This window comes from Strigops habroptila, chromosome 9 (assembly GCF_004027225.2).
Source record: "Strigops habroptila isolate Jane chromosome 9, bStrHab1.2.pri, whole genome shotgun sequence".
Classification (NCBI taxonomy): Eukaryota; Metazoa; Chordata; class Aves; order Psittaciformes; family Psittacidae; genus Strigops; species Strigops habroptila.
Window position 1 is genome coordinate 35,141,532 of NC_044285.2, and position 26,835 is coordinate 35,168,366.

Consider the following 26,835-nt stretch of genomic DNA (forward strand, 5'->3'; position numbering starts at 1 on the left):
ATAGTAAGTTCAGGGTTTTATGGTTTCTCTCAGCTCTCTGAATTCTGGAAGCTACAGTGGCCCCTAGCATTCAGAAGAAGCACTTGCAGGAAAAGAAATGTACGGCCTCTATCTACATGCTGGATTGAAATGCAGTCTCTGAAGCATAGCTATCAGACATTAAGCAACATGTGCTTAGCATGCCAAAATTAAATCTGCCCCTCAAATACCTAGTCACTCCAGCAAGCTGTAGAGTCAGCAGACTTTGAAGGTTTTTCTCCTTGCTATTGCATCTTCAACATACCTGAACATGAAGCTTTCTTAGTTTTTAGCTGTACAAAAGTTAGCCTGGGGCAGATGGTTGACATAGAAAACTTTTTCCTGCATGATTAAATCTCAGATTTGAAGTGTCCTGTGATTTCCTGCCCTTCCCACCCACCCTGTAAATACAGGAAAATTAGCTAAATAATGATTCAGGTGGCAATATTAAAATTAAGTTGAAAAGCAGGTATTTCACAATCTTACGTTTTCTTGAGAAAACACTATGCTGTTTCTGATGGTTTTCTTTATAGCATGTGGATAGTAGTATCTTTCTTGATATCCTTAGAGTCTTGTCAAATGCTTTAAATAGTAAAACTGTTGTAAGCCTGGTTTATCAACTCTGGAAGACGGGGAGTTGTGAAACAGCTGATTGTAAGAACTTGTTATAAGAGCTTATCTTTATGGGAAATGTCATGGAAGTTTACACATTGGAGGTACAAAGTTGGTGTATATATAATGTCCTTAAATGTACACATATTGTGTTTAAATTTAACATCAAATCTGGTTTTGCTTTGGTTAGTCAGAAATATCCTAGTGTTGGTGAGTCTGAGCGCTGCAGTGCATGGTGTTACAGTTCAAAAGTTCAAACATAAATCTAGTATAGATTTAGAAATAAAAGCTATTACTTGCAAGGTGTTAATGAAAACCATTCCGCTTTGCTCATCCTAACCAGATTTCCCCCCTCAAGGTTTCTGTATTTTATTTAATGCTTTTCACATTTGTGGAAGTACTTTGTAGTAAGATCATGGGAGGAATCAAATATATAAAATCTTGAGACAGGGAAAAGCTCGGTTGGAAACTGGATGGTGTGATCTGACTTTTTCATGTTTCCAACTCTTTTACTACTTCAACTGTGGAAAAAATGTTCACTGTATTTATTTTTTTGTTTTATTGCAGAAGTTGTCCGCTACAAAGGAGGAAAGAAAAGTAAGCTTGTACTTCAGATTGGTTTTTGAATATCTTTCTAATACAGTGGTGTTGCAGAAGATGATAAAGAAATGATAGCAGCTCCAGAAATACCAACTGATTTTACTCTCCTTCAGTAAGTGTTTTAACAATTTATAGTTTCATTTTTAAATGTACTGATTCTTTTCAGTGTTATGGTTGGTATTCTTCTGGAAATGAAAGCAAAATGAGAGATGGGGTTCTAGATTTTGTTCCTGTTGAGATGTTGGTAAAGCATTGCTTAAATTCTTTCTTGATTATTCAGCGGTAATTAAAATAAGTATTTTAGAAGTGCTTAATTATTTTAAATCAGTTTTCAGACTTTGCTAATAGGAAGCCATTGTGACAGACTTGGTTTTATGTGATGGACTTCTCAGGATTTTTGTCTTTCAGAACGAAATGTTTGAATAAAAAACCTCTTTGATTAAGAATAAAAGAAGTTCCCTTCATTAAGGCCTCATTAGAGAGAGAGGAAGTAGTTGCAGTATTTGCCCTTAATAACTGGGGCAGGTCACCTAATATTTAAAATACCTAATGCCAAATGCTTTAGTTAAAGCCAAGGTCTTAGCTTCCATCAGCCATCAGTTTCTTGATAGTTTTGCCATCATTTTAGTAGCTCTCTAGTCTTCCTACAATTTTAAGAAAACATACATTGGAATTTCCAAGCTTTAAATTGAGGTATAGATTATATTTTGGATAGAGAAGTAAAATGAGCAGTTTAAGCAGATCAAAAGAATCCAGTTCCTCAGCTTTTAATTGTCAAGCAATTGGTGTGAATATATTTCAACTGACTATTGAAAATTGTTGGATTGGTATAAAATCTAAAAAGATACAAAGATTTGGGTTTGTGGGTTTTTCTTCTTTTTAAGGAGAGATAAAGGTAAATTGGAAGATGGTTTAATATGAAGTACTGTTTTACAGCTGCTTATAATTTTTGTTACTCTGTTGGTGCAGTTCGTTGCTTAGTATTCTTTCCTGTGAAAAGAACACCTAAGAGGTTTTGAAGAAGAAATATTTCTTACCTTCCCCCAAAACCCCTGAGTGGAGACTTTTTCAGTCTGTATCAGAGTACAGTCAACAAACGCAGAAATGGCAAAATACATATTAAAAGGCAGCAAGCCCCTTTCAGGCCCTTGAATAGTGAGAGACCTTAAGTTTCTGGATTATTTTAGAATATTATAAGTACATACATAGCAATGGGTTTCCCCTGCCCCCTGGTCATCTTTATGATTGCGTTGTTAATTGAATCAGGAAGTGTGGATCAGAAATGAGTGATAGCAGCTGGAATTCATCATACTGCATGTATGCGTTACAACAAGGTCTAGTAGCATCATGTGTTCTACAGGAAATGTAGAAATAGAGAATGCTTAGTTTAGATATTCTCTATTAATAATTCAGGTTGGCAAAGAAGGATTTGTGTATTGATAGAAGACAGTTTGTATAGTGTTTAACAACTTTTAAGCTTATAAGCCTAAGCAGAACTACAGGTTATCTTTTTGGTGGAGAAACCTTACCTAAGCGTTTTTTTATGTACCTTTCAACAAAAGTGCATGCTTCCTACCTACTTACTTAGTTTCTAATAGCATGCAGAGACCTGCTGAGACACTTTGGTTGTGAGGGAAGGTGCTGGTTTGTTTTTTCTGTTGGTTTCCATCCCCACTCCCCCCTTCTATTTTGTGGTGTTTAAATGCTTGTGGCGGATACTTACAGTGCTCTTCGCTTTTTTTTTTTTTGGTGATGGTGTGATGTTTGTCACGTGCCAAAAGTAAGGTTCCCAACCTCTTGCTGTTTCCTACTCACCTTCACATCTTTTAACCTTACTATATGGCTTTCTTCACTGGTAAATTGCTTGGAGAAGGCAGGGTAGGGTGTGAATGTGAGGATATGCTCGATCTCCTCTTGACAGTAGGCTTAAACAGAAGAGAAAAGGCAGCTTTACTGTTAAGAGTTGACTCAATGGACTGAGAGCATAATATGACCTTATGTAGTAATTTAAGAATGGTTCTGATGAAATGTGTAAATGGGTTGTCTTTTTATCCTTGCAGGGAGTCTGAAACACACTTCTCTTCCGATACAGACTTTGAGGATATTGAAGGAAAAAACCAAAAACAAGGCAAAGGAAAAGTATGTTGAGTTTATAGGGATACTGAAACACTTCTACTGTTATGAATTGAAGAGTTGAGCACTTGCTTTGAAGATGAGTGAGCTAGGGGTATTTTCTGAAAACGCAAATGTTCTGTGGGGGGAGTTCATATTTGTGTTTGCATTGAAATTCTTTCTTGAGTATTTGCGTGAGACTTCCTTAGTGCTATGGAGGCATAAGAGTGGTGGGGAGAAAAGATTAGCTTTGATTTGATTAGTCTCTCCGCATGTGTGCCATCCTATACTGAAATTTGTTGCTAATACTGTCTCTTGGTTGGTGCCATTACTTCTGGCTCTCTTGTACTTTGAAAAGTGAACAGAAACCAATAATTGAATTCAAATTCAAAAAAATATTTTTTTTTTAAATAGGTCACAAATAGGAGGTTGCACTACTGGAGTTTATAAGGGAATTGCTGTCGCTGCTTTAAATAAAATCTGTATAATCTGTTTTACAGTTTAAACACAAGAAAAATCTTTGTGTCATACACTGTCACTAATAGCATTTTTAGTTGCTAGAAGATTTTAAATGAGGGCAGGAGGAAGTGGGACCTGTAGAAATCTCACTGGTCTTTATATGAGTTAGGATCAGCTATTACTCTCAACTTTGGATTTTAAATCTGGTTCTTCAAATCAGAAGGTCCTGTTTATAGTTGTCATGTTATGGATAGTAAATTGTTGGGGGTTCTTTTTGTTTTTAATTACTACATAGTACCCAATTAAAACTTACTTTGTGTGTGTGTGATTGCAGACCTGTAAGAAAGGGAAAAAAGGACCAGCAGAGAAGGGGAAAAGTGGGAACGGAGGAGGGAAACCTGGTGGTCCGAATCGGATGAATGGACATCACCAACAGAATGGTGTGGAAAACATGATGCTGTTTGAGGTAGTTAAAATGGGCAAGAGTGCTATGCAGGTAAGAGTCTATGATTTGGATGAATATACAATGTAAGACTATTTTACTGCACATATGCATTAATATAACAATGCCTAAAGTAAATTCTTTTATTAAATTTGTAGTTTTTAGTTCTAGATTAAGATTAAAAAAAAGTGGGTTTGCATTGTTAAGGTTTGAATTTCAGTGAACTAATTTTTCATTTCTAAATGTCAGGGATGAATAAATGCATAATATAATGAAGTTCAAACTATGATTGAATGTGTGGTTTTGGTATCCCAAACAAAGGAAGGTTATTTCAGATGACATGACCTTGAAAGTCCTTTTTGTGCGGCTGTAACTAATTCAAATGTTGTTTATGCCTATAGTTGTCATAGAACTCAACAAGAAATTTGTAGTCTCTGGATGCTCCCAGAGCTTAAATTATCCAAAAACCAAAAAAATTACTTCTCTCACCCAAAGTAAAAGCTGCAACTTGTAGGCTACTCTTTAAAAACTTCCCATAAGTTGAATTGGTTGGCTTGGCTAAATGTATATTGCAACACTCTAATTGGGTGGAATTTGGGTCAGGAAATTATAAGCTGTTAAAAGCCTCTGCATTAGGCACTCTCTCCACTGCATTTACAGATAGGACTGAAGTTAAGTTTGTTAAGAAATTGAGCACTAAAATTCAAATTTTTCAGTTAAATCAGTAAAGCCTTTGGTTGGCTCTGAGAATCCTCCAGTGGAGAGAGGGTTAAAGTGTAAGCCTGTCAGCCATGAAGCCTTCCTGCTGACTCACTCATGTGACTCCTCAGCAGCCTCCAAGAAAAGACTATCTTTGGGATTGAAAATGTACAGTTTACAGCTCCTCTGCTATGCGTGCAGGAAGCTGGGTCTGTGCGCAGTCCTCTGAACAGTTGCAGGCTCCTGCATTAGAGCTGGGAACTTTGAAGCCTGAATTCCTTGGCAGAAGTTTAGGTCTGACTTCTAAAAAAGAACAAACTACTTTGATGTATTTGCACAGAGAAGTTCTGATACTTCCATCATTTGTTTTGTTCTGCTGTATTTCAAAGCAGGTGGAAAAAAGGTACTTCTCTAACTGTTGCTGTGTGCACTGCATTTTCAGCCAGTTACCAGCAGCTGTATCTTCAGGACATTGTAACTGTTTAAAATGGTACACTGTCAAAATCTTTTGCTTTCTGAAAGCAAAAAGAACCTGTGCCAGCCCTGATACCTCTGTTGAATTGGGGAATTGATACCTGGGTCATAGAGCGAATCTTAGTTGGGGTTTTTTTTTGTCAAAATTAAGAAGAATTCTCAAAGCATTTCTAAAGTCAAGTCCATTCAGCGCTCAGTGTAAAAAGTTTTATCTGTGGCCCTCAGCATTGCTTACCTAAAAAGATTTTGATAATAATATTTATTTTCTGTTCCATAACTTCTTGTTGGATAAGTGTCTGTTCTCTGGCAAGAACAGGTGGTTCAGCCACAGAGACAAAATGTTTTGAGAAACTACTGTTTTGCTGGAGGTTCTTCAAAGTAAATAAATTCTGAAAACAAGGCTGCCTGCGATATCTAGCATTATCGTGTTCCTGCACAGTGACCTTTACAAGCCTAATTTAAGACACTTCCTAGATTATTTTCCCTCCTCCCCACAGACCAGTCAAATCAGTACTAGTTTGTAGGTTCTGTTCCTGCTGGGAACACTATGATAGTTTCACTTCAAGTTTTTCATTCTTTCTGTCTTGCTGACGAAAGTTGTGGATCATACTATAAACAATCTTAAATCTAGGGAAGAGGGGTTTAGCTGTAGCTCTGTTCAGAAGTTTTTCTTCATGGTGGTTACTTTTATTTGTCCTCACAACAGTGATGCATGTGAGAGTAAGCACTGAGAGGAGTACAGACAGGAAGCATTAGAGATGCTGTGTAGTCCTGTTGTCTTAAGGAAGTTCTGAACTATTCCATCATCTCTCTTTATTTAGAATGATTCTAGATCTTAAGGCCAGGGTATCAACATACTAAAAACCTCAAAACTGAGGGCTTGATACCAAAGTTACAGTCTTTTGTGTCTGTGTTAATAAATTAATTGTATGATGTATGTTCTTATAACTTCTGTGGTAGATGGTTTGTACTGCAGACATGGATCATTTAAACATAATTGCATGTAGATTCTGTTTTCTCAAAACCATTATCACAGATTGCCTATTAATTTGCTTCCCTTTAAAATTTCTTAGTAAAATTCTCATGTTCCTGTTTGGTTTAGTGAATATAGAGTAGCTAATGTCTACATAATGAACAGCATAGGGCAGTGCTGTTCATCCTGTTATGTGTATGGAGCACAGTTCATCAAAGGGGCAAATGTTTGAGGAGTATAAGGAGTTGTAGCTGTTGGAACTGAACACTTAAAATAGTATCCTTAAAGAAGTGTCACTAGGCTGAGGGGGGATGGAGGGGGAGAGAAAAACAGCTTCTGTAAAATACAGCAATTATTTTTGCATTCTTCAAAAACCAAGAAAAGTTACTCTAGGATTATATGGTATTCCTGTGTTCTATGTTCAGGTGTCAGTTTTGTACTCACATATTTATAGAATAGATTTTTTCTTGAAAACTGATATTATGGCAGTAAAGGATTATTCAAGCATTTTTTTTTCTGTACTAATAAAAAAAACCACAGAGTTCAAGTTATTTATGGAAGGAACAAAAATCACTTACTGGAAAGCAGTTAAATAACACTCTTTAACGTATGAAAACTAAAATGTGCCTTTATGTTTGTTTCTTTTCAGTCTGTAGTGGATGACTGGATAGAGTCATACAAACATGACAGAGATATAGCACTTCTTGATCTCATTAACTTCTTTATTCAGTGTTCAGGCTGCAAAGGTAAGATACTGAAATGTTTACTCATCCTTTTAAAGAGTAATGTAGTACGATTCTCATTCTTTGCTTTTATACTACATATGCTGTAGGACAGCTCCATCCCTGCAGCTAGTTTACATTATTAAGTTCTTGTAGTTAAAGCTGGTGTTTCTGAAAGTGGGGGCAAGGGGTTTAGAAATTATATACTGTGTTTTAAAATATATATTAAGCCTTTTGTATTCACACCAGAGAAAACGCAGTACTGGTACTTAACACTTCGTATTTCTCTGCTCCTGCTGTTATTTCAGAAAACCACAGTGCTCTCAACATTGATAGTTCAGCTTGTTCAGACCTGGAATTCTAGTCTGGATTTGTTTGCTTCTTATCATTGAGTGCTTTAAGATTGTTTCATAGCCTTTGTAGAGATACTTGATTTAAAAGATACTACGGACAGCTTCATGGTGGTCTGTCTACAGTATTTCCATATTTTATTTTTGTCTTTATTTTCTGGTTTTCTTTGCTCGTTTCCATGTCCTCCATTCTTTTTTCTCCTCATCTCCTTTTGAAGGGGAGAAAGTAACTTTCCCTGCAGTGTTACTGTGCTTGACAGAGTAGGACTGGATGTAATTTGTTCTGCTCGAGCATTTCTCTATCCTGATAAACTTCTAACATGCATAAATCTCCAGAAAGCTAGCAGCATTCCTCGGAGGTTATCCATGCTTTCAAGAGCAGTGACCTTTTGATTATTGTTACCAGATAAAACTGCAGAATCTGTTACGCTTTCCGAAATGATCCTTGTCATGAATTTTGCAATGTAGTGGCAATAAACTTGAGGAGATCTATTTGGTTTTTATATCACTCTCAACAATTTGAGGCTAAGACGGATAGAAATTGTGTGAAATCACTGTATTTATTACAGCGCAAAAGATAATAAGTAGCAGCAGAACCGTTCAGAATTGTCTTACACTATTTAGAGTCTTGAATCCTGAAAGGTCACTTCAGATTACTGTAGTCTCTGGGCTGATGAAGAGGTCTGGCACAAGTATCCTTGACTTCTGAATATGAGTGAATGGGTAAATTCTGGATGTGTGTGTTTGCATGCACACAAACATGCTTTCCAAAAAGGATAATAAACCCCATATATATACACATGCACACACACACAAAAATGTATGTAGTATTGGTGCCAAGTGCTTGCTATATATGGATGATAAAATAAAAAAATGGGTAACTTACTATACATGGGGTTTTTTCCATAGGTAAGCTGAAAATTGATCATTTTTGCATTGTAGCAGGAGTCATGTCATCTCCCATCTGCCTCTTTCATATTAACAGTGCTAATAAAGCTGTATTTATATTGTAGGAGTTGTTACAGCAGAGATGTTTCGACATATGCAAAATTCTGAAATAATCCGAAAAATGACTGAAGAATTTGATGAGGTAATTTAATGAAGTGCTTAATTTTTTTATTTTACCTGTTACAATCTTACTGGATCATGTTGCTGCAGGTTTCTTTCAAGGATAAAGTCAGCTGCAAAAACACCAGGTCTTTTATCAGTGAAAATCTTGATGTCCCTTATTGTAAGACTCTCAGATCTCCCTGAATTTGTAAGACTAGGAAGTAAAGCGCTGCATGTGCATCACTTGTTTAATTAATGGCTTAAGAAATCAATATCGACCTTCAGTTGTTGAATGGTGGGAACTCCTACTACTGTGGGGCTGTGTGGGATGCTTCCCTGTTCCTGCTGAGGCCTCTTAAGTCGTCTTTAACTTTTAAAAATGCTTGCTAAATTCATTTCCATGCATTTATTAATCTACAACTCATGGGGATTTGAATTTAATTATTCTCCAATTGAGGACTACCTTTAAAACCTTGTCCCTAAATTTCTCTGATACGGAAATAATACACATATACACCCAGCATCAGTAAAAAAGTTTCAGAGGAGAAAATGTAATATGCTTTTGTTTAAAAGGATTTTAGCATTCCTTAGAACTATCTCAATGCATAAATAGATTTCATTACATAAGGTAGTATTGTATGAAATCTATAAAGCTTCAGCCAGGAGTGGTTGTTCAGATTTTTTTATCACTGTTAGGCAGAATTCTAATGAAGAACTCTTGGATTTCTAATCCTTCCTCATGGATACTTCCTTCATTTTTCAATCCTTGATGTTGTTTAGCCTCTTAAAGAAGCTGATCACAGCAGCACTGATACAAATGATTGAGTTTTTCTTCCCTGTTGTTTTTACCTTATTTGTAAAGGTTCCCAAATCGGGAGAGGAACACACATTTGTTACATCCAAGCTCTTACAGTGGGTCATTTTGTGACTTCAGGAATTTTCAGTCTGATAAATATGCATCTCCCTGTAAACTTTATTACAGTCCTTTGTTATTATGTACACTTGATTAGGAACTGAGTGTTCCTAAACATGGCATCTAACTGTTCATGTGATGGTTCTTTTGTTCTAGTGTAACCTGAAGCAGATTTGTAAGGGGTATGATTCATTTTATTTTTACATTATCTTTTTTTTAAGGAGTAGGACAGGAGGAAGACAGTAATAGTCCTTTCAGTATATGTGGTTATGTTTGGTTTTTATGGTAGGACTTGCAGAATTTTGTCTCTGCATACAACAAACCTGAGCTGCAGAGCAGATGCATGTTTGTAGAATCACTTTCTTCTGATATATCTTTTTTATGGCATCAGTGATTTTGGCTTTAAAGTTGTCACCATCTCTTTTTAATCTTTATTTAATAAAATAACTTTTTAAGATATTTGAAAATTTCCTGTTTCCATTTTTGGTTTTTTAATAGGACAGTGGAGATTACCCGCTAACTATGGCTGGTCCCCAGTGGAAGAAGTTCAAATCCAGTTTTTGTGAGTTTATTGGAGTACTCGTCCGACAATGTCAATATAGCATCATATATGATGAATATATGATGGATACTGTCATTTCACTGCTTACGGGGCTGTCAGACTCACAAGTCAGAGCATTTCGGCACACCAGCACACTGGCAGGTCAGTGAATTATATTTATGTATTGCTTCTGTGGTACATTTTGTGTTGCACAGGAAAGAACTGGTTTGGTTGAACTCTTGATATTTGACATTCAACTCGCATTTCATTGCGTGATACAGTTTTCATTGAATGCAGCTTGTTTTGGTACAGGTTTCTTAACCTTGTCTTTATTAGTTTTTCATTACCGAAAACCATAGCAGTATTTTAAAGCATTCTTTACCAGCTGCCTAGTCCTTAATGTTTGTTAGCTTTTACTCTAGTGAGAAAGTAAATAGAAGGAAACTTTTCAGTTGATTCTGCAAGTTTGTCTTTGGTCATAGGGTGTAAGTATCTTTTTAACCTCAAATGCAGTTGAACCTGTTTATGCCTCGCATTAAGTAGAATGGGAGTTGTATTTTTATATTGAATGCAATTTTTACCATGAATTTAAATTGTGCTGTATAGAGGCCATGGCACAGTGTAATTGAAAATTGCATCTCTGTTTATTGCATTAGAAATAATTCGAAAGAATGCTTCATCAGTGATACAGTCACTGAATTTCTGTATGGTTTTATGTAATAGAAGTAGATAAGTAAGATCCAACCCCCCCCCCCAATCTGTTAAGTTACAAAGAAATCCCTTTTGAGTTAAGTATGGAGTGTTATTAAAGAAATAAACCATTATATGGACAAAGGATAAGCTGCTTTGTTAAGGAAGTCCTAAACCTGCATTGATTAATGAAGAAGGGTCTCAGATGGCATTGTGCCACAGTCCACTTACGTGAGGCTTACGATAACAGTTCTAGTGTGAACAAGGTGAATTTAGACTGTACAGGAAACTTGAGTTTTTGCCACACTGGAAATAGTTCTGGTTAGCTCCACTAGAACTGGCTGATTTACAGATAGCTTCAGTCCTGCCTGCGTGATCAGTTGTTCTATTTCATCGATCATCTCTCTTGAATATATATTGGTACACGGCTTTTATTATGGAAAGAGGAATAAACCCATTTATTTTAGGAGGATATACTGGTGTATCATCAATTTAACTATTGTAGCATGTGACTAACAGAAATTTTAGTTCTTAAAAACCAAGTTTTTACTACTTTCTAAAATTTCAGTTGGGCCTGAATAAAAGTTGCAGAAATTGCCCAATTGCATGTTGATTTCTCTCACATAAAATACCTTTTTATCAGTAGTCTGCATTTGTTCACATCAGTAGTGGATTCTGTTGATGTTATGTAATTACTTGGCATTTCATATGAGATTACAGTTTGCATTCTTAAAGATTGTGTTTTATATGGGGTGGAGGCAGCCAGCAAAATCCTCATATCCGTATTTACTGTACTTGCAGTAATTTTGGCTATTGTGATTAGCTCAGACTTGTTCTTTTCATCTTGATATCCTTGGAGATGACAGTGTGTGATGATATTTCAATGTATCTGCATGTCTTTATGCCTTACTCATCAAATTTTTGCTAGTGATACACTCTTAATAATGGTCCATATATGCTTTGTCAGTGAAATCTGTTCATACCAGTGCTGCAGAAGTTCATAAGAAAAACAAGTATGCTGTGAACTACTTCCTGGTTTCTGGAATAGGCACATTTGTCTGCACCCTTTTTAGAAGGGTTGATTCAGAAATAAGAGCATACAAAAAATCTCATCCAAGTGTCTTACATCTTACAGTTACAGTTCTCTGGCTTCTAACTGGCTAGTGTCCTTTCTTCGCTCCTGCAAATAAAGGAATATTTGTAGAAAACTGCCCCTCATTAAAGTTAAGTTGAGGGGAAAATAGTGGTGTGGTATGATAGCATTGGTTGTCCAAGGCGTTTGCTTTTGAAGAAAGAAACTTCTTCTATGTTTGAGGTTGAATTATTTGAGAATACCAGTCTACTAACTGATTCTAACCATGGAATATTTAATCCTTTCTTGCATATGTTTGTAAATCTTGGATTCTACTTCCATGTTTTGGGGGAAGGATATGCTATATCTTAATTCAACAATACTGCTTATAGTATTAAATTGACAGAAGAAAATTAACAAAATGTCAGTCTTCTATTTATTGTGTTGATAAGTAATGATGCAGTACTTACTAACACTGCTACAATTTGCATATCAAGAAATTTACACTGAATATATTTTCATAAATACAGAAGGGGTTGACAGAAGAAGGTGTCAATATTTTTGTCTATTGCTTTTCTTAGATCAGGTAACCATAATCCTTATTCTTTTCACTTTTTTTTTTGTAGCCATGAAGCTGATGACTGCTTTAGTGAACGTGGCATTAAATCTTAGTATTAACATGGACAACACACAACGGCAGTATGAAGCAGAACGAAATAAAATAATTGGGAAACGAGCTAATGATAGACTGGAACTCCTACTACAGAAGAGAAAGGAGGTTAGTGCAGCTGGCTAGCTGGTGTGCGTAGAATGAATGTTGAATGAATGAGGAATGAATTAAATAACAGTCTTGTTCTCTAATTTGTTTTCTTTGTCGAGGTAGTTACTAGTCCCTGTGTTTCATTCTTTAAGTTGTTTAATATCTGAAAAACTTTGAAAGGTGCTGCTTACCACCTGGTTTTCTGTAAAAAGAGGTAGATGTAGGCTCTTAAATTCAGATAGTGCAGTGTTAGTAAAGTTAATGAGAGACTGTAATCAATAAGAGAATTTTTTGTCGTGTTTCTTGACCAGTTTCCTAAACTGAGCTCAAATACGTAACAAAAATTATCCTACAATTGACTCTTTGGCACCTAGAGACCCAGCCCATGGTCTTGGGGCAAAATACTGCTTTTATGATGTCAATACCAATCTCAGCAGAAAGTATGTTGAAAGGCTTTAGATAAGGTTTTTCCTTTTACAGAAATCACTATGAAAATTGAAAATGCAATCTACTTGTGTTTTCTTTCTTTTTGTGTAAAAGGGACTTGCTGATTCATTGCTGACAGAGCTGTCTTGTTTAAAGCCCTAATTCATTCAGGTTTAAGGGTTTTTTATTTTGGGGGAATTGGTGTTTTGGTATGTGTGTTTTGTTCGGTGGGTTGGTTTTTTTTTTTTTAGACATTAGAAATAACGTCATGATCAAAGGAAACGTCTCACCTTTGCTCTTCAACTTCTGTGCTGTTAACATCTGTACTTTCTTGACAATTGAGATGAACAGAAGATGAAGTTGTTAGTTTATCTCATATTTTGAGACTGATCCCTTAAACACACTAAATCCCTTAAATGTAGTTATTCCAGATGTGTGTACAGAACCAGTCCTTTTATAAACAATACACAGATACATCACAAAAGGCGGTGATGTGAGAATTAAGACTTTTACCAGTCTCAGTTGCACTTATTGGCTTTTAGGATATCAGCTTCTGAGAGGTTCTTTACCTTTTGTAACCATTCCCCTGTGTGTGTGCACCCGCTGCCTTGCGCTTTGAAAGCAAATACAATTTTTTGTGTATTAATACACTGCATATATCACTTTTCGACTCATTTGCATGTCTTTTTTCTTGTTATTCAGACACTGGATTTGTCTCCTCCATTATTATTTTTCAGCTTCAAATTCTTAAATGAATTTTTTTTGCAATACTTCACTCAGTTCCTGCGGGTTTTTTCCCCTCTCTAATTAAGACAGAGTAAATGTTTTTAGATTACAAATTCTTTAGTGTACAGAAAAGACTCCTTGTAATGCAGTTCCCATGATTTGGGTATTGTTCTAATAATGATACATCCATCAAAACATAGCAAATATATTAAAAATTGGGCTGAATGTTTGGCTTAAAAGCATACCAGAAAATTAAGTTATATAAATAACTTAAGAAGGAGCTTGCAGAAACATAAGATGCCTTTGTTACAGTTGAAGAACAGTTTTTGAGTGGTCAGACTCCCTAAAATTTGTATGCTGTGGTAGGTACAATTCCTTAAATAATAGCATATTGTACTGTGAAACAGATTTGTGAATATATGTCACACTTGCAAATGTTAACTTAATTTAGTTTGCCTTAGCATCAGCACCATCTGATCGGAATGTAGAAGTGCTGCTCATTGTTTATGTACTTTGTTCATTCTTTCAGCTTCAGGAAAATCAGGATGAAATAGAAAACATGATGAATGCAATATTTAAAGGTGTTTTTGTGCATAGATACCGGTAAGTTTCTCTTACAAGGTAATTTGTAACTTCATTCATTTATTTTGGAAGCTGGTGACAAGTTACTTCTTATTATTCATCCATTTGAACCTGTTGCCCTACTTACCTCTACAGAGATGCAATTGCTGAAATAAGAGCTATCTGCATTGAAGAGATTGGAATATGGATGAAGATGTACAGTGACGCCTTTCTCAATGACAGCTACTTAAAATATGTAGGGTGGACTATGCATGATAAGGTAAGCTGCCTTGAGGAAAAGGAACAGAGTCATGAAGGATAACTCCATGTGGTGTTGGTTGTTGATCTTGCCAGACTGGGTTCTGATCTTTTAACTGTGCTAATCAGTCACTGCTGAGACGAGTGTCTCAAGGTGTTACTTACCAGCTAGAAATTATTCTCTGTTTGGAGCAGTCAACAGATATGGCTTAGGAAATGCTCCTCGATTCATTGTTGAGTCAGCGCATTGTTGCAGTTCCTGCATTGGAGGCTTCAAGCTGTTGAATTTGAAGTGAAACAAATGAGGGATGTTCACTTGTGCTATGCTGTTCATGGGTTTGATGTCAAAACCCAATAACCTCTGGCAGTGGGGCGATAAGAAACTGTATGAGGTCAGGTGTCTTAGACTTCTAAAAAGTATTTCTGTATCTATACCTTAAACCATGTTCTCTGCTAAAGCAGATCTTGTACATCAGGAGGAATCTTTCTCTCTGTATCTACTTGGCAATTCTGATCTTACAAGAGATGGTCATTAATGATGTAGGTGTTACCAGTTTTAATTTAAGTGGAAAGAAACACACAGAATTCTACTTGGAAATATCTTGAGCATTTAGAGTACATCTTTAAAGAACGAAACAAGTGTATTTTGACTTGCAGAGATACTAACTGCAGTAAGACATTGAGTTTATTTTCTCCACTGTCTTGTTACAAACAAGGACATATTCTTATGTCATTAATGTCATTACTGATAGTATATCTTGAGAACATTCAGTCTTTGAATTAATTCAGACTGCAAAAGAAACTTGTCTCGTATGGTTTGAAGTACACATCTGTATCCTATATTTGACTTCTAATCCAGTTCTTCATTTTATTTTAGCAAGGGGAAGTAAGACTCAAATGCCTAACTGCTTTGCAAGGGCTTTACTATAATAAAGAGCTTAATTCCAAATTGGAACTCTTCACCAGTCGGTTCAAGGTTAGTGTAACTTCATATTTTTAAGTACGTACAAATTTTTTTAAAGTCGATATTACACTTCTTTCCTCCTTGAAAATACTTTCTTCTGTGTTCTTAGGATAGAATTGTGTCTATGACTCTTGACAAAGAATATGATGTTGCAGTCCAAGCAATAAAATTACTCACTCTTGTTTTACAGTAAGTATATGTTTATCTCCATATCTGACCTACAACAAATAGTAAAATGTTAAAGTATTTCTCATACCTGTGGCAAGAACAGCAGCTTGACAAGAACTCAGATAACCCAAAATCTAGGGAAATGTCTGTGCATCTCGCACTCAAATAAGAATTTCAAAAAGTAATCTGGCTAGAGCAGTGCTGTTACTTACCACAGTTAAGTGTAAAGCCTAGCAACTTAGAATTCAGCCTCCCTAATTTGAAGCTATCGTGGAATATTTGAACTGAAGAAATACAATATGTGAACATTACCCAGTAATGAACTTTTGAGCATAACCTTCTACCAAATGCTGATACTTTATCAGTTATTTTTGTTTAGGAAGACTTTGGAACTAAGCTATCTTGGTTTTGGTTTTAAGATGATAAATTGAAGGAAAAGGTTTAGATTCTCCTTCATTTCCATCTCCCTCATTAGAGTTCATAGTCTGTTGGCTCAGCTTGTTTTTTTTCCTTTTCCTTCTTCCCATTCCCACCCCTAGGAGTAGTGAAGAAGTTCTGACTGCAGAAGACTGTGAGAATGTCTACCATCTGGTTTATTCAGCTCATCGGCCAGTAGCAGTTGCAGCAGGGGAATTTCTTTATAAAAAGTAAGATGGAGAAATTGCAGTTAATTTTTCTTCTGTAGTCTTTAGTGTGAGCATTAATAATGTGATTCCCATTAGTTTTAATTAAGGAAAGGAAAAACTGAGCAATGAAGTGGCCTTAAGAAAAAACTGAGTAATGAAATGGTCTTCAGAAAAACTTACAGAAAATGTGACGCTGTTGTAGTTTTTCTGAATGGGAAAAAGAGAATAATTTTGAAGGCCGTGATTTAAAAGCTTGTACCTACAGGGAATGTAATAAAAACATTCCTCTGTCTTCTCCTTTCCCGTCCTTCCTATGTTCTGTGAAGCATCATAAAATGCTGATGTAGTTTGATACTTGTGCTTGCATCATAACGAGTGTTTTCCCACTTGAAGTGTCATGTGCCCCCCAAGCTGGCTCGTATCACCAGTTCAGAAAAGTATTTTTCTGTTTAAAAACATTGGAAAAAAGAGAGATTCAGTACACATACCAGGCGTGTAGGTCAACAAAATAAAGTTGCCATCTAATACTTCTGAGACCTTCTTCCAGTATTTCTTGGCAGCTTTAAAGTCTCATGTGGGGAAGTTCAGAAAATGTAATTTGATAAAGAGGAGCATGATACCTCAAGCACCTGCAATTATCACCAGTGTTTGTAAAGTATTTTGTTATAATTACACGTTCCACTGGAAACAGTTGGTGAAATACCAGTGCAGCATATATGAAATCGTTCAGATAATACTTGTCTCAAATTACTTCCTTTCAAAATAAAAATGTGGAGCCAGGCAGCAAGGTATTAAGTGTGTGTCTGTGAAAAAACAGTATCTTGATGTGAGTTGACTGTGGCAAAGGCAATGAAGAAGAAACTTGTCCTGAAATAATTTGTCTTTTAGGCTTTTCAGCCGCAGAGATCCTGAAGATGATGGAATACTTAAAAGGAGGGGAAGACAAAGTCCGAATGCTAATCTTGTGAAGACATTAGTGTTTTTCTTTTTGGAAAGTGAAGTAAGTTGAGTTTCAGGGCTATCTTTGGTTTTATGGTGTATGTTTTGTTTGTTGGGTTTTTTTGTTTTACTTTTTTTAATATTTAATTAGTTACTGTTTTTCTTTTCCCCACTCGTTGGTTAGTGATTACAAATCTGTGCTGATTTTCTTGGTATTTGAGCAACTTAGGAGTTGAAAGACCGTTTTGTGTGGTTATATTTATTTGAAGGATCTGTCCAGTACACAGTGTTGAGATGGGCTGTGAGCTCTATTCTGACAAATACTCTTCTGTCATTCTTCATGCTAATACATAGGTGGAAAGAAATTGTGATTTAGGAGATTTATAAGCGGGGAGGGAAAACCAACCAAACAAAACCCCATAACCACCACCCCTGCCCTCCTATCGCCCAAGGTCTGACAGATCTCATAGCATGACTCTTTGTAGCAGTTGGTCTGGATTCAGCTTTTTAAGTTAATTGGGGAAGAGGCTTCTGTTGAACCAGAGAGCTTGCAGAATTTTCTCTTCTTTTTTTTTTTCCTTGCCACAGACAGGAGCCAAGTGAGAAAAATATCTTCTATCATGGCAAGTTCTCTAATGAATTTTATTACTGAGAAAGAATAATAATTAATCTGTTCTCATTTTAGTTGCATGAACATGCTGCATATCTTGTGGACAGCATGTGGGACTGTGCAACAGACCTCTTGAAGGACTGGGAATGTATGAACAGTCTTCTGTTGGAGGAGCCTCTCAATGGAGAAGAACGTAAGAGATTTTTGTAGATCTTTACATTGCTCTGCAGTTTCTGTTAGTCTTGGTTTATAAGAGAATAAGTTGTTTACATTTATGAGTCCCCAAATACTCTCTATTTTTACGTGACTGTAATAAATCACTAAATACTAACTATTGAATGTGAGGAAGAGCAGAAGGACATCACTTCTAGTATGGAAGTGAGACACAGAACAACAGTGGTGGGGAGAAAAGAGAGGGAGTAAGCATGCAGTGTCCAGTTGCCTTGTTGTTCCACAGGTTCAGGCTGCAACTCTGGCATTTGAGAAACTAAGTTGCTTGTGAAACTGGTTCATTTATTGAGTGTTAAAATTACCCTATGGAAAAGTACTGTCATGCTTTGATGACAGTAAAAACAACTCAACCCCCTGGCATAATTCTGTAATTCATAAGTCCTAGTAAATGGACCTCACAAAAATGAAAAGGAACTAAAATGATTATAAAACTTGGTATTTGTTCCTTCCTGTCCTGTGAGTCATCCAGTTATATTCCCTCAATTTAAAATATTTTCTTGTGTTGTTTTATAAGGTGCTTATCTTCTCTATCCACTGTGCCACCCCCACCCCTAGAAACAAGTTAGTGGCCTAAATGACTCCCCGTCCTCCCCTTTATTTTTAACCCTTAAAAAAAGGGGAAAAAAGTATTGCCACATATTTCGATTCTTAGATACTAGTACTTATGGAAAATGAAAAATCAAGCTGTGTATTAACATCTGTTTCTTAAATTTCAGCTTTAACAGATAGACAGGAAAGCGCACTGATTGAAATAATGCTTTGTACAATTCGGCAAGCAGCTGAATGTCATCCTCCTGTGGGAAGAGGAACAGGGAAAAGGGTAAGAAGCAAAAAGCTACTCTTCTACAAATGTGGGAATGGCTGTGTGGGGACAGTGTAGGAAAGAGAGAAGATTGTAGGCAGCTGCTGCCGAAGGAACTGAATTCAGGAATTCAGTTTTGGTCTCCACAGCCCCCAGAATCTGACTGCCCTGGCTAGTCCGCTTTTTCTGGGCTTTGGCATCTACTAATACTGTTTGGAGTACATTTGATTTTATTGTTGAAGGTAATACAGAATGGATTTTGAAAGAAGTATTGGTTGGAAAGGAGAACAATAATCCTTGTTCTCCTTTGTTTGGGGAAAGCAAAAACTATTTTCAATTTTGAAGAGCAAAATGAGGGAAGACAACATACTTCATAGTCTCTTTGGAAGGAGGACAGTCCACCAATTGGCTTTCCTCTGATTATGTAAGAGTTTAGGCTGCCCTCTTTTACCCGGTCATTAAGCAGGGATGGAAATTCCTTTCAAGACTGGTGCAGCTTTTGGTAGGAAACCCATTTATGTACAGATTGAAAACTTGCATGAAGGTCAGATTTGACATACAAATTTAGTAAATATCATTTAAAATCATAATCTGAAAAGTTTGCTGTTCCTTCATTGTCAAGACCAGCCTTCGTATAGTGGTGTTTTGTGGCAGGGCTGGATTTATTTATTTTTTATAAAGTGTCTCTCCCTTTGCCCCCAATATTTTACAGTGATATTAAAAGGTCTGCATACCTGTAATTTCATTAATGATAATGTAATACTGCATTAGAACTTTTAGTTGTAAAATCCTTACAATATTGATCTTTTAGGTGCTGACAGCAAAGGAAAAGAAAACCCAGCTGGATGACAGGACGAAAATTACTGAGCTTTTTGCAGTGGCACTTCCTCAGCTGCTAGCAAAGGTAAGTGTGATTCCATTTCTTGCTGATGGACAGTTGTTGAAATCTTAACAAGTGTAGTTTTGTAATTAACTGTACGACTTGTACAAGTTTTCATTTTTTGTTATTAGTCTTTATTAGTATTTGATTGTTCTATAACAAATTGTTTTGTCCAAGACTTTCATTTCAACTTTTTTCCTTGTCAATGTTACAGTATTCTGTAGATGCAGAAAAAGTCACCAACTTACTGCAATTGCCACAGTACTTCGATTTGGAAATCTATACAACAGGGCGATTAGAAAAGGTAAGGTAACATTCAGTAAAACTTAACACAGAAGGAGAAACCCCAGAATTTAGACTTAGTCACTGGAATTTCAGTTGCCATTTAGCATAACCCTTACTGAGAACGAGACTTTGACTTTAGAGCTGTGACTGGCTGCTGTTCTTACGGATACTGAAAGTCTGAGTTTTCTAAGGCCTGTCTGGGAAGTTTTAACAGAGAATCTTGCCAGTTAGATGAACTTCATGCAAGAGCCTTTGTTGTCAGGTTATGGTCATGCTTTTGAGGTATGCTTCCTGACATATAAAGCTTGTAGAAATAGCTTAATAAGTTTCCTTTTTCTAATGACTGAAACTAATTAATTACCATCTTCATTGCATGAAACATGAGAAAACTACCAGATCACGAATTATGTAGCTGCTGCTCTCCTTTTATCTGCCATGGTGGTGAAGTTGGTGTGAGCTGTTTGCATCTTTCTTTTCTCCTTCTTAGATTTGCTATTTTGCTGTATTGTGAAGCAAGTAGCTGGAAATCATATAGGGTCAAAAAAGTAAAAACGTGTTTAGTTGACAGCATAACCTAGCACTGATAGAGAGAGCAGCAGTGAGCAGCTCAGGTTGAGGAGAGGCACGTAAGAACAACTTCAGTTGCTGACACTTAAGTGTTATGAAACTAAATCTTCAATTATACAGTTTTTAAGACCACGTATAAATGTTTATGTGAGTGGGAGATAAATGTGTCTGTGTTGTTCAGTTGTCACTGCAAATTCAAGTGTTAGATAAAACCATACTGACAATTGCAAGTTTTAATGATTTCTTAAAATGCATTGAATCCTTAGCCTTTGACAAGCTCCTACTTGTTTCTTTGCTAAATAGATTTTTAATTTACTTAGAACTTCCAGAAGTGTTTTGTGCTCTGTATCCTAGTTACAGAAGTAATAAATTGAACTTATCTTTTAAAATTCCTTAAGGTTTATTAAAAATGAATGTGTGTGTGTATATATATATATGAGTAATTTTTTTTTTCCCATGCCTCATTTTTCTTGTAGCATTTGGATGCCTTACTGCGACAAATCCGGGATATCGTGGAGAAGCACACAGATATAGATGTTTTGGAAGCCTGTTCAAAAACATACCACGCTCTCTGTAATGAAGAATTCACCATCTTCAACAGGGTTGACATTGCGAGAAGTCAGTTAATAGATGAGTTGGCAGACAAGTTTAATCGACTTCTTGAAGACTTCCTGCAGGAGGTATTTTAATGTGCAAGATCAACTTTTCCTGCCCCTGTAAATATTTCCAGTATGTTTTCCTGCCTACCAGAAGGGATGGGATCTTCCCTCTGACTTTCAGAATTGTGCAGTCAGGCACAATAATACATCAGTGTCACTGCTGTGATTATGTGAACTCAGACTGTTCTTTTATGTTAGGACAGTGAGTTTTCAATTTTAATCTCTTTTTCACAAGTGTCTTTTGGGAATTTGAAAAGTTTCAGATAAACTATGAAATTATGTAAACTTTTTACCTTTTAAGTTTTGAAGTTCATGTTTTTGAGAGATGTAGTGTTGTAATTCCTCTAGGATTCTCCTCAGATCTGCTGAAGTTGCTAGTCTTGCCTGTGATTGCATATTGCTGTTGTTAAATATCAAATCTCTTGAAAGCACTCCCCCTTTCTTTCTGGATGCAAGCAGATGCAATTAATAGCTTAAAAATCACTTTGTTCCCACACTGTGCTAATCTGAAGAGTGAGAATTTTCTGATACAGTTTTTAACGTTGTGGGATCTCTGACATTCAGACAAAACTTGTTTCTCCTCCTCCTCATCTGTGATAAGGAGCATGGGAAGTGTGTTTTTGACAACTTCATTCTCCACACTTTGCTGATTATTTTTTCAGGCTTTGCCCCTGTTCCTCTTGCTTATTGATCTGAACTAGGACTTTGCTCTAGAAACTGTAGACTTACGTGGACTATGTAAGAAATGTGCCTGGTAGTCCATTTGTTTCCTGCTTTGTAAGAGAAAGGAGAGAGAGAGAGCAAGGAAATTTAATGTCAGACTGTTGGCTGGAAGGAAAATAGCAAATACTTTGGTAGAATTGCTGAAATCCATAGTGCTTTGGTAAGGTTGTGCAACTCAGAACAGTAAAACACGATGGGCTTGCAGTATCTGATAAATTGAGGAGTTTCTGTGACCTTAGATATTTTATCCTGTATATTTAAACAGATATTTTTTTTGGACACTTTCCTTTTTACTCTTTTTCTTTCTCCAAATGTAAATTTGTCAAAACTTGTGGGAAAATTAGAACAAAACATTTCTCTCAAGAACTTTTTTTATGTGATTAATGTAAGATTGAGGTAGTGACCTGTGGCCCATCTAGTCCACTATCTATTGTCTGACAGTGGCCTCTGCTGGATTCTTCAGAGAAAATTGAAGCACCTACATAATACATTGTATTCCAGTATCCTAGACTTTTTCCCTTTTTTTTTTCCCTTCCCTTTCTCCCTCCTCCTTGCTTCCCCTTCCTTGTTTCTCCTCATGCTGCTATTTCTAAACATGAACTGCTGCTTTCTCTCTCAAACCCTTTAACTCTTCTAAAATACGTCATCGATAAATTATTTAGATACAGCTCGCTCTGGTTGCTGTTGGTTGGATTTTGGGGGGTGTTTTTTCTACTTCTTGTTTGGGGTTATTTTTGTTTGTTTAAAAGACAATCTAAAGTTCCCTAGCTTGTGTAGTACACTGCGTAGGATATCTTACTATATGATTATTAAATAGGGGGAGGAACCTGATGAAGATGATGCATATCAAGTCTTGTCAACACTGAAGAGAATCACTGCTTTTCACAAGTAGGCTTCTGCAAACATCTGTCAGGGTTTGTGGTGTTGGGGGGTGGTGGTTTTGTTTGGTTTTAATTTGTTACCAACTTTTTAATACAACTTGGAGGGATTTTTTTTTTGTTGTTTAGTGTGAATGATGAAGAGTTATGCAGAACATGATGCATTTTGAATATATGAAGATTATATATATACAAAACTGAAATCTAGTTTTATTTTTTGCTTTGGTATAATGTTCAGTATAATTTTTTTTGTGGTGTTGGGAGTGTGTTTTGTTGAGGTTTCGGGGGGTATTCGTGGCTTTTTTGGGGGGTGTTTAGGTGTTTTATTTTTTAGACCAGTTAAGCTTGTAGTAGTTGTTAACATCAAACTGCAGAAATGGCGTTAAATTACATCTTTGCTTCATTTCTAATGCTCCCAGTGCTCATGATCTATCAAGATGGGACTTGTTTGGCTGCAACTACAAGTTATTGAAAACCGGCATTGAAAATGGAGACATGCCAGAACAGGTCTGTAGTTAAATATGTTCTATAGGTACAACAGTAAATAGCTTTTGTTGTTGTCTTTTATTGGCCTCTGTCATGTAATGCCTTTTCTCTTTTGATTTCAGATTGTTATTCATGCACTGCAGTGTACTCATTATGTAATCCTTTGGCAGCTAGCAAAAGTCACTGAAAGCAGTTCCACAAAGGTATGCCTTGTTGCAGTTGTATTAGTAAATAAACATTTGTATGTACCTGCAGTGTCATCAAGTGGGAACTGTAATGGAATTAATGAAGACTAAGATTTATTTTTTTTTTTTAATACTGATACCTGCTTTAATCTGCTTTTCTAATAAGTTCTTCAGAATTCATAACTTCAGTAGTGGAATGGTTGACTTTTAAACCCATAACAATTGTTATGGTTTTATTATTTAAACATTATTACTATTTTATTTTGACAGAATTTTAGAGTAATTTTAGTAAATAAATGCAATACCTATTAGTTTGGCACAGTAATAGTGCTAGGGAGGGGTAGAATGCCAACTAAGAAACACAGTATAGTCAGTCTTACTACTCTCACGAGGTGGGCTTGAATTTCTTTGCAAACTCTGAATTATCAGTGACAAGTCAGTGAGATAAAAGAATTTGCACACTGCTGTAGCATTCTTACTGCTCAGTATGTTGCAGTGGCACTTAGCTCTTCATCAGTCTTTTAAATGACATGAAAAGATTAAGTTCAATTTCAGACTTTCTCAGGGAATAAGAAGAGGGCCTGTTCTGCGTCTATGTATAGCAACCTTGAAGGGCAAAGCTCTGGCAAATGTCATCTTTCTAATTTCACTTCATGAAAAATCTTGGAGGAAGGATTAAGGTTTCTTGTACTGGACGGCATTGCTTGAAGAGGGCGATGAGGTGGTTTGCTGTGTGAACTGCCTAATGAAAGATGGGTTTTGAAAGGCTAGACAGTTTAGAATGAAGTTTAAGTGCTGAAACATTTTGATTTCTTTAACTAAAAAAACCTTATAATCAAACATACTTTTTCTGGAAGCCTTCTACAGTACTGTGAGAAGGGTAGATTTTGTGCTCTTTCATTGGAAACTTATGCTGGAGTTGCACTTTGTTATTGGAGTTACTGATAACACATCCTTTATATCAGAGATGAAATAAGTATGTTCTTCAGGTTTTTTCAACACTTGGATTGCCATACTTAAGAAATAGTTGTAGGCATCTGTCATAATTTATTAGGGAGAAAACAAAGAGAACTAATGGCATTAATAATTCATAATATACAAATTACAATTTGTAATTAATAATCCATTATTATAATAAACTTAATGTGAGGATGTATAAATTGGTTCTTATAGGGTATGCTAGTTTGAAATTCTGGTAGATACGGGAATGGGGAAGCATGCTTTGTAACTTGTACTATTTCTTATAACAGAGAACACCTTTGTGAGGTCATAATGTTTCTTTTTAGTTTTTGTTATCATGTTAAGTTTTCATTAATCCAATGAATAAATGTGGCCTTACTGGTTCAGTAATTGCAGTCTGAAGGTGTGTTAAATGTGAACTTCTTCAACACTGGCTGGCTAAGCTAGTTTACCCATCTGGGGTTTAATGGCTTTTAGCATTTCCAAACCCTAAAATGCCTGCTGTAGATACATAGATTATTGAGAACCACTTACTGAGTGAAGGATCTGGAGAAGATTGGGAGGCTTTGTTAGCTTATTCTTTAAAGGGTAATCAGCAGTCTGAGTCTGTTGTATTAGTGATTAAACCTTTATCACAAGCCTGATGGCAAAAGCAGAGCTAAATAGTGGAAAGTTAGGTTACAGATGAAGATTAATTTAGCTATTTCGCAGTAAAATGTAATCTGTAGTACTTTCAGCAGGAATGAAAAGAACTTATTTGAAAAGTGGTCCTTTATTGAGACTGTTGTCTACTCTTGTATAATAAAATGTGGTAAATTAGAGCTTTCATAGTTGTGGTTCAGATGTTAAGCCTGTTTTATTATATTTAACTGCTTGATTGCTGCCAAATACACCAGGTACGTGCAGAGGTTCCATTGGCTTCTGTTCAATGCCATTGGAACGTAACAGCAAAGAAGTTGAAACACACAAACAGAAGTGACAGAAATGTACTGGGCCTCAAGTTTTGTGTGGGTTGTGTTTTTTTTGGTTTGGTTGGTTTTGTTTGGGTTTTTTTGCTGTGACAGTTCCTGACTGCATGCTGGTTTTCAACATGTTGACTAAGTATGGGAATTAGCTTCATAATTTAGGCTGCTAAAATAAGGGACTAAACAGTTCAGATTTTATTAAAATTTAAATGTGTAATTCTTTATAAAGGAAAGAATAATCCCGTGTGTAATTCTCGTCACATCAGTATAAGTAATCTGAATGGTAAATGTTGAGAGAAAAGATTTTGTGTTAGTGAATGTGTTCTAAAATCATATTAGACTTAAACTCATAGTCAAGAAACAGCTGTTTCCCGTTTTGATTCCCATTGAGATTAAATAATGTGTTGTACCAGTGTGTTACCTGCTTCCTTGAGGGGAGACACTTGGTTTGGTTTAGATAGTGTGAATAGTTTTTAAACTGCTCAGGGGTATTTCTTTTGTCTGGGCTGATGCTGGTTACACAGTTGGTCTTTTGTAATATGACTTCCCCCGTTCTACATGGGCTAAAATCTTCACATGGTTGAGTAACACCAACTGTGCCACACACGTGGATGGTATTTGTACCAATTTGATACTTTATTTGCTCAGTAATCTATTTTTCTGGAAGTTATTGCAACACTTACAAAGCTACATCTTCTTCTTTTTCCAGTGGAAGAGGGGTAGAAACCCCCAGCTCTGGTCTGACCTTTTATCCCCAAGCAATGAGTTACAAAATAAAATAAATAATGCCACGTAGCCTTGTTATAGTTAAAACTTCTAGTTATAAACAGCTACTTAAAGTCTATCCTCTAGGTTGAGAATACAGGTATTTTAAAGAGAAAGTGCTTTATGCTCTGGAATTTTGTTTGGTTTTGGGGGGTGTGTTGATGGGGTTTTTGTAGGTTTGGAGTGTTTATTAGTATGATTTTTTTTGATTGATTGGTTTTAGTGGTTGTTTTTTTTTTTAGTTTGGGTTTTTTGTTTGTTTTGGGTTTTTTTGGGGGGGTGTGGGATTTGTGGGGTTTTTTTTGGGGGGAGGGGAGGTGTTACTATTTTTTAGTAACTAACGTTACCATTTTCATCCCAACTCTCATCTCTTTTTGCAGTACACAGGATGATAAAATTGAGGAAATTGCTACTTGCTATTTTTATTTGTAATAGTGATTTTAAAATAATGCCGTGACCTTGAATATTGCAACTCCGTGTCTGTGGCGCATAGTTCTGTGAAAATGCATATGCTAAATGTGATTATAAAACTGTAAAAGCAAACCTGTTACATGAAATCCTTCTCTTTAAAGGAGGATCTTCTACGTCTAAAGAAGCAGATGAGAGTGTTCTGTCAAATCTGTCAACACTACCTGACCAATGTAAACACTGCTGTTAAGGAACAGGTTAGTGACTGTTGTTCAT

General features: G+C 36.1%; 1 protein-coding gene across 9 annotated transcripts in view; it reads left to right on the plus strand.

Moving 5' to 3' along the window:
* STAG2 (stromal antigen 2) overlaps positions 1 to 26,835 on the plus strand; it is an 88,714-nt gene that overhangs the window by 34,899 nt on the left and 26,980 nt on the right. For 8 of the 9 annotated variants that reach the window (XR_003993102.2, XM_030497159.2, XM_030497161.2 and 5 more), the window contains exons 2-23: positions 1,198 to 1,342; positions 3,291 to 3,369; positions 4,136 to 4,297; positions 7,039 to 7,135; positions 8,475 to 8,551; positions 9,923 to 10,127; positions 12,354 to 12,505; positions 14,169 to 14,242; positions 14,357 to 14,480; positions 15,336 to 15,434; positions 15,532 to 15,611; positions 16,130 to 16,237; positions 17,105 to 17,216; positions 17,841 to 17,958; positions 18,713 to 18,816; positions 19,610 to 19,702; positions 19,893 to 19,982; positions 21,007 to 21,210; positions 22,730 to 22,800; positions 23,210 to 23,297; positions 23,399 to 23,479; positions 26,724 to 26,816. Coding sequence is in view for 8 of the 9 variants with exons in the window: in XM_030497159.2 (XP_030353019.1) it covers positions 1,299 to 1,342; positions 3,291 to 3,369; positions 4,136 to 4,297; positions 7,039 to 7,135; positions 8,475 to 8,551; positions 9,923 to 10,127; positions 12,354 to 12,505; positions 14,169 to 14,242; positions 14,357 to 14,480; positions 15,336 to 15,434; positions 15,532 to 15,611; positions 16,130 to 16,237; positions 17,105 to 17,216; positions 17,841 to 17,958; positions 18,713 to 18,816; positions 19,610 to 19,702; positions 19,893 to 19,982; positions 21,007 to 21,210; positions 22,730 to 22,800; positions 23,210 to 23,297; positions 23,399 to 23,479; positions 26,724 to 26,816 (2,355 nt within the window). In the remaining variant the exon portion in view is untranslated. The remainder of the gene's footprint in view (positions 1 to 1,197; positions 1,343 to 3,290; positions 3,370 to 4,135; positions 4,298 to 7,038; positions 7,136 to 8,474; positions 8,552 to 9,922; positions 10,128 to 12,353; positions 12,506 to 14,168; positions 14,243 to 14,356; positions 14,481 to 15,335; positions 15,435 to 15,531; positions 15,612 to 16,129; positions 16,238 to 17,104; positions 17,217 to 17,840; positions 17,959 to 18,712; positions 18,817 to 19,609; positions 19,703 to 19,892; positions 19,983 to 21,006; positions 21,211 to 22,729; positions 22,801 to 23,209; positions 23,298 to 23,398; positions 23,480 to 26,723; positions 26,817 to 26,835) is intronic. The other variant, XM_030497165.1, reaches the window with a different exon arrangement.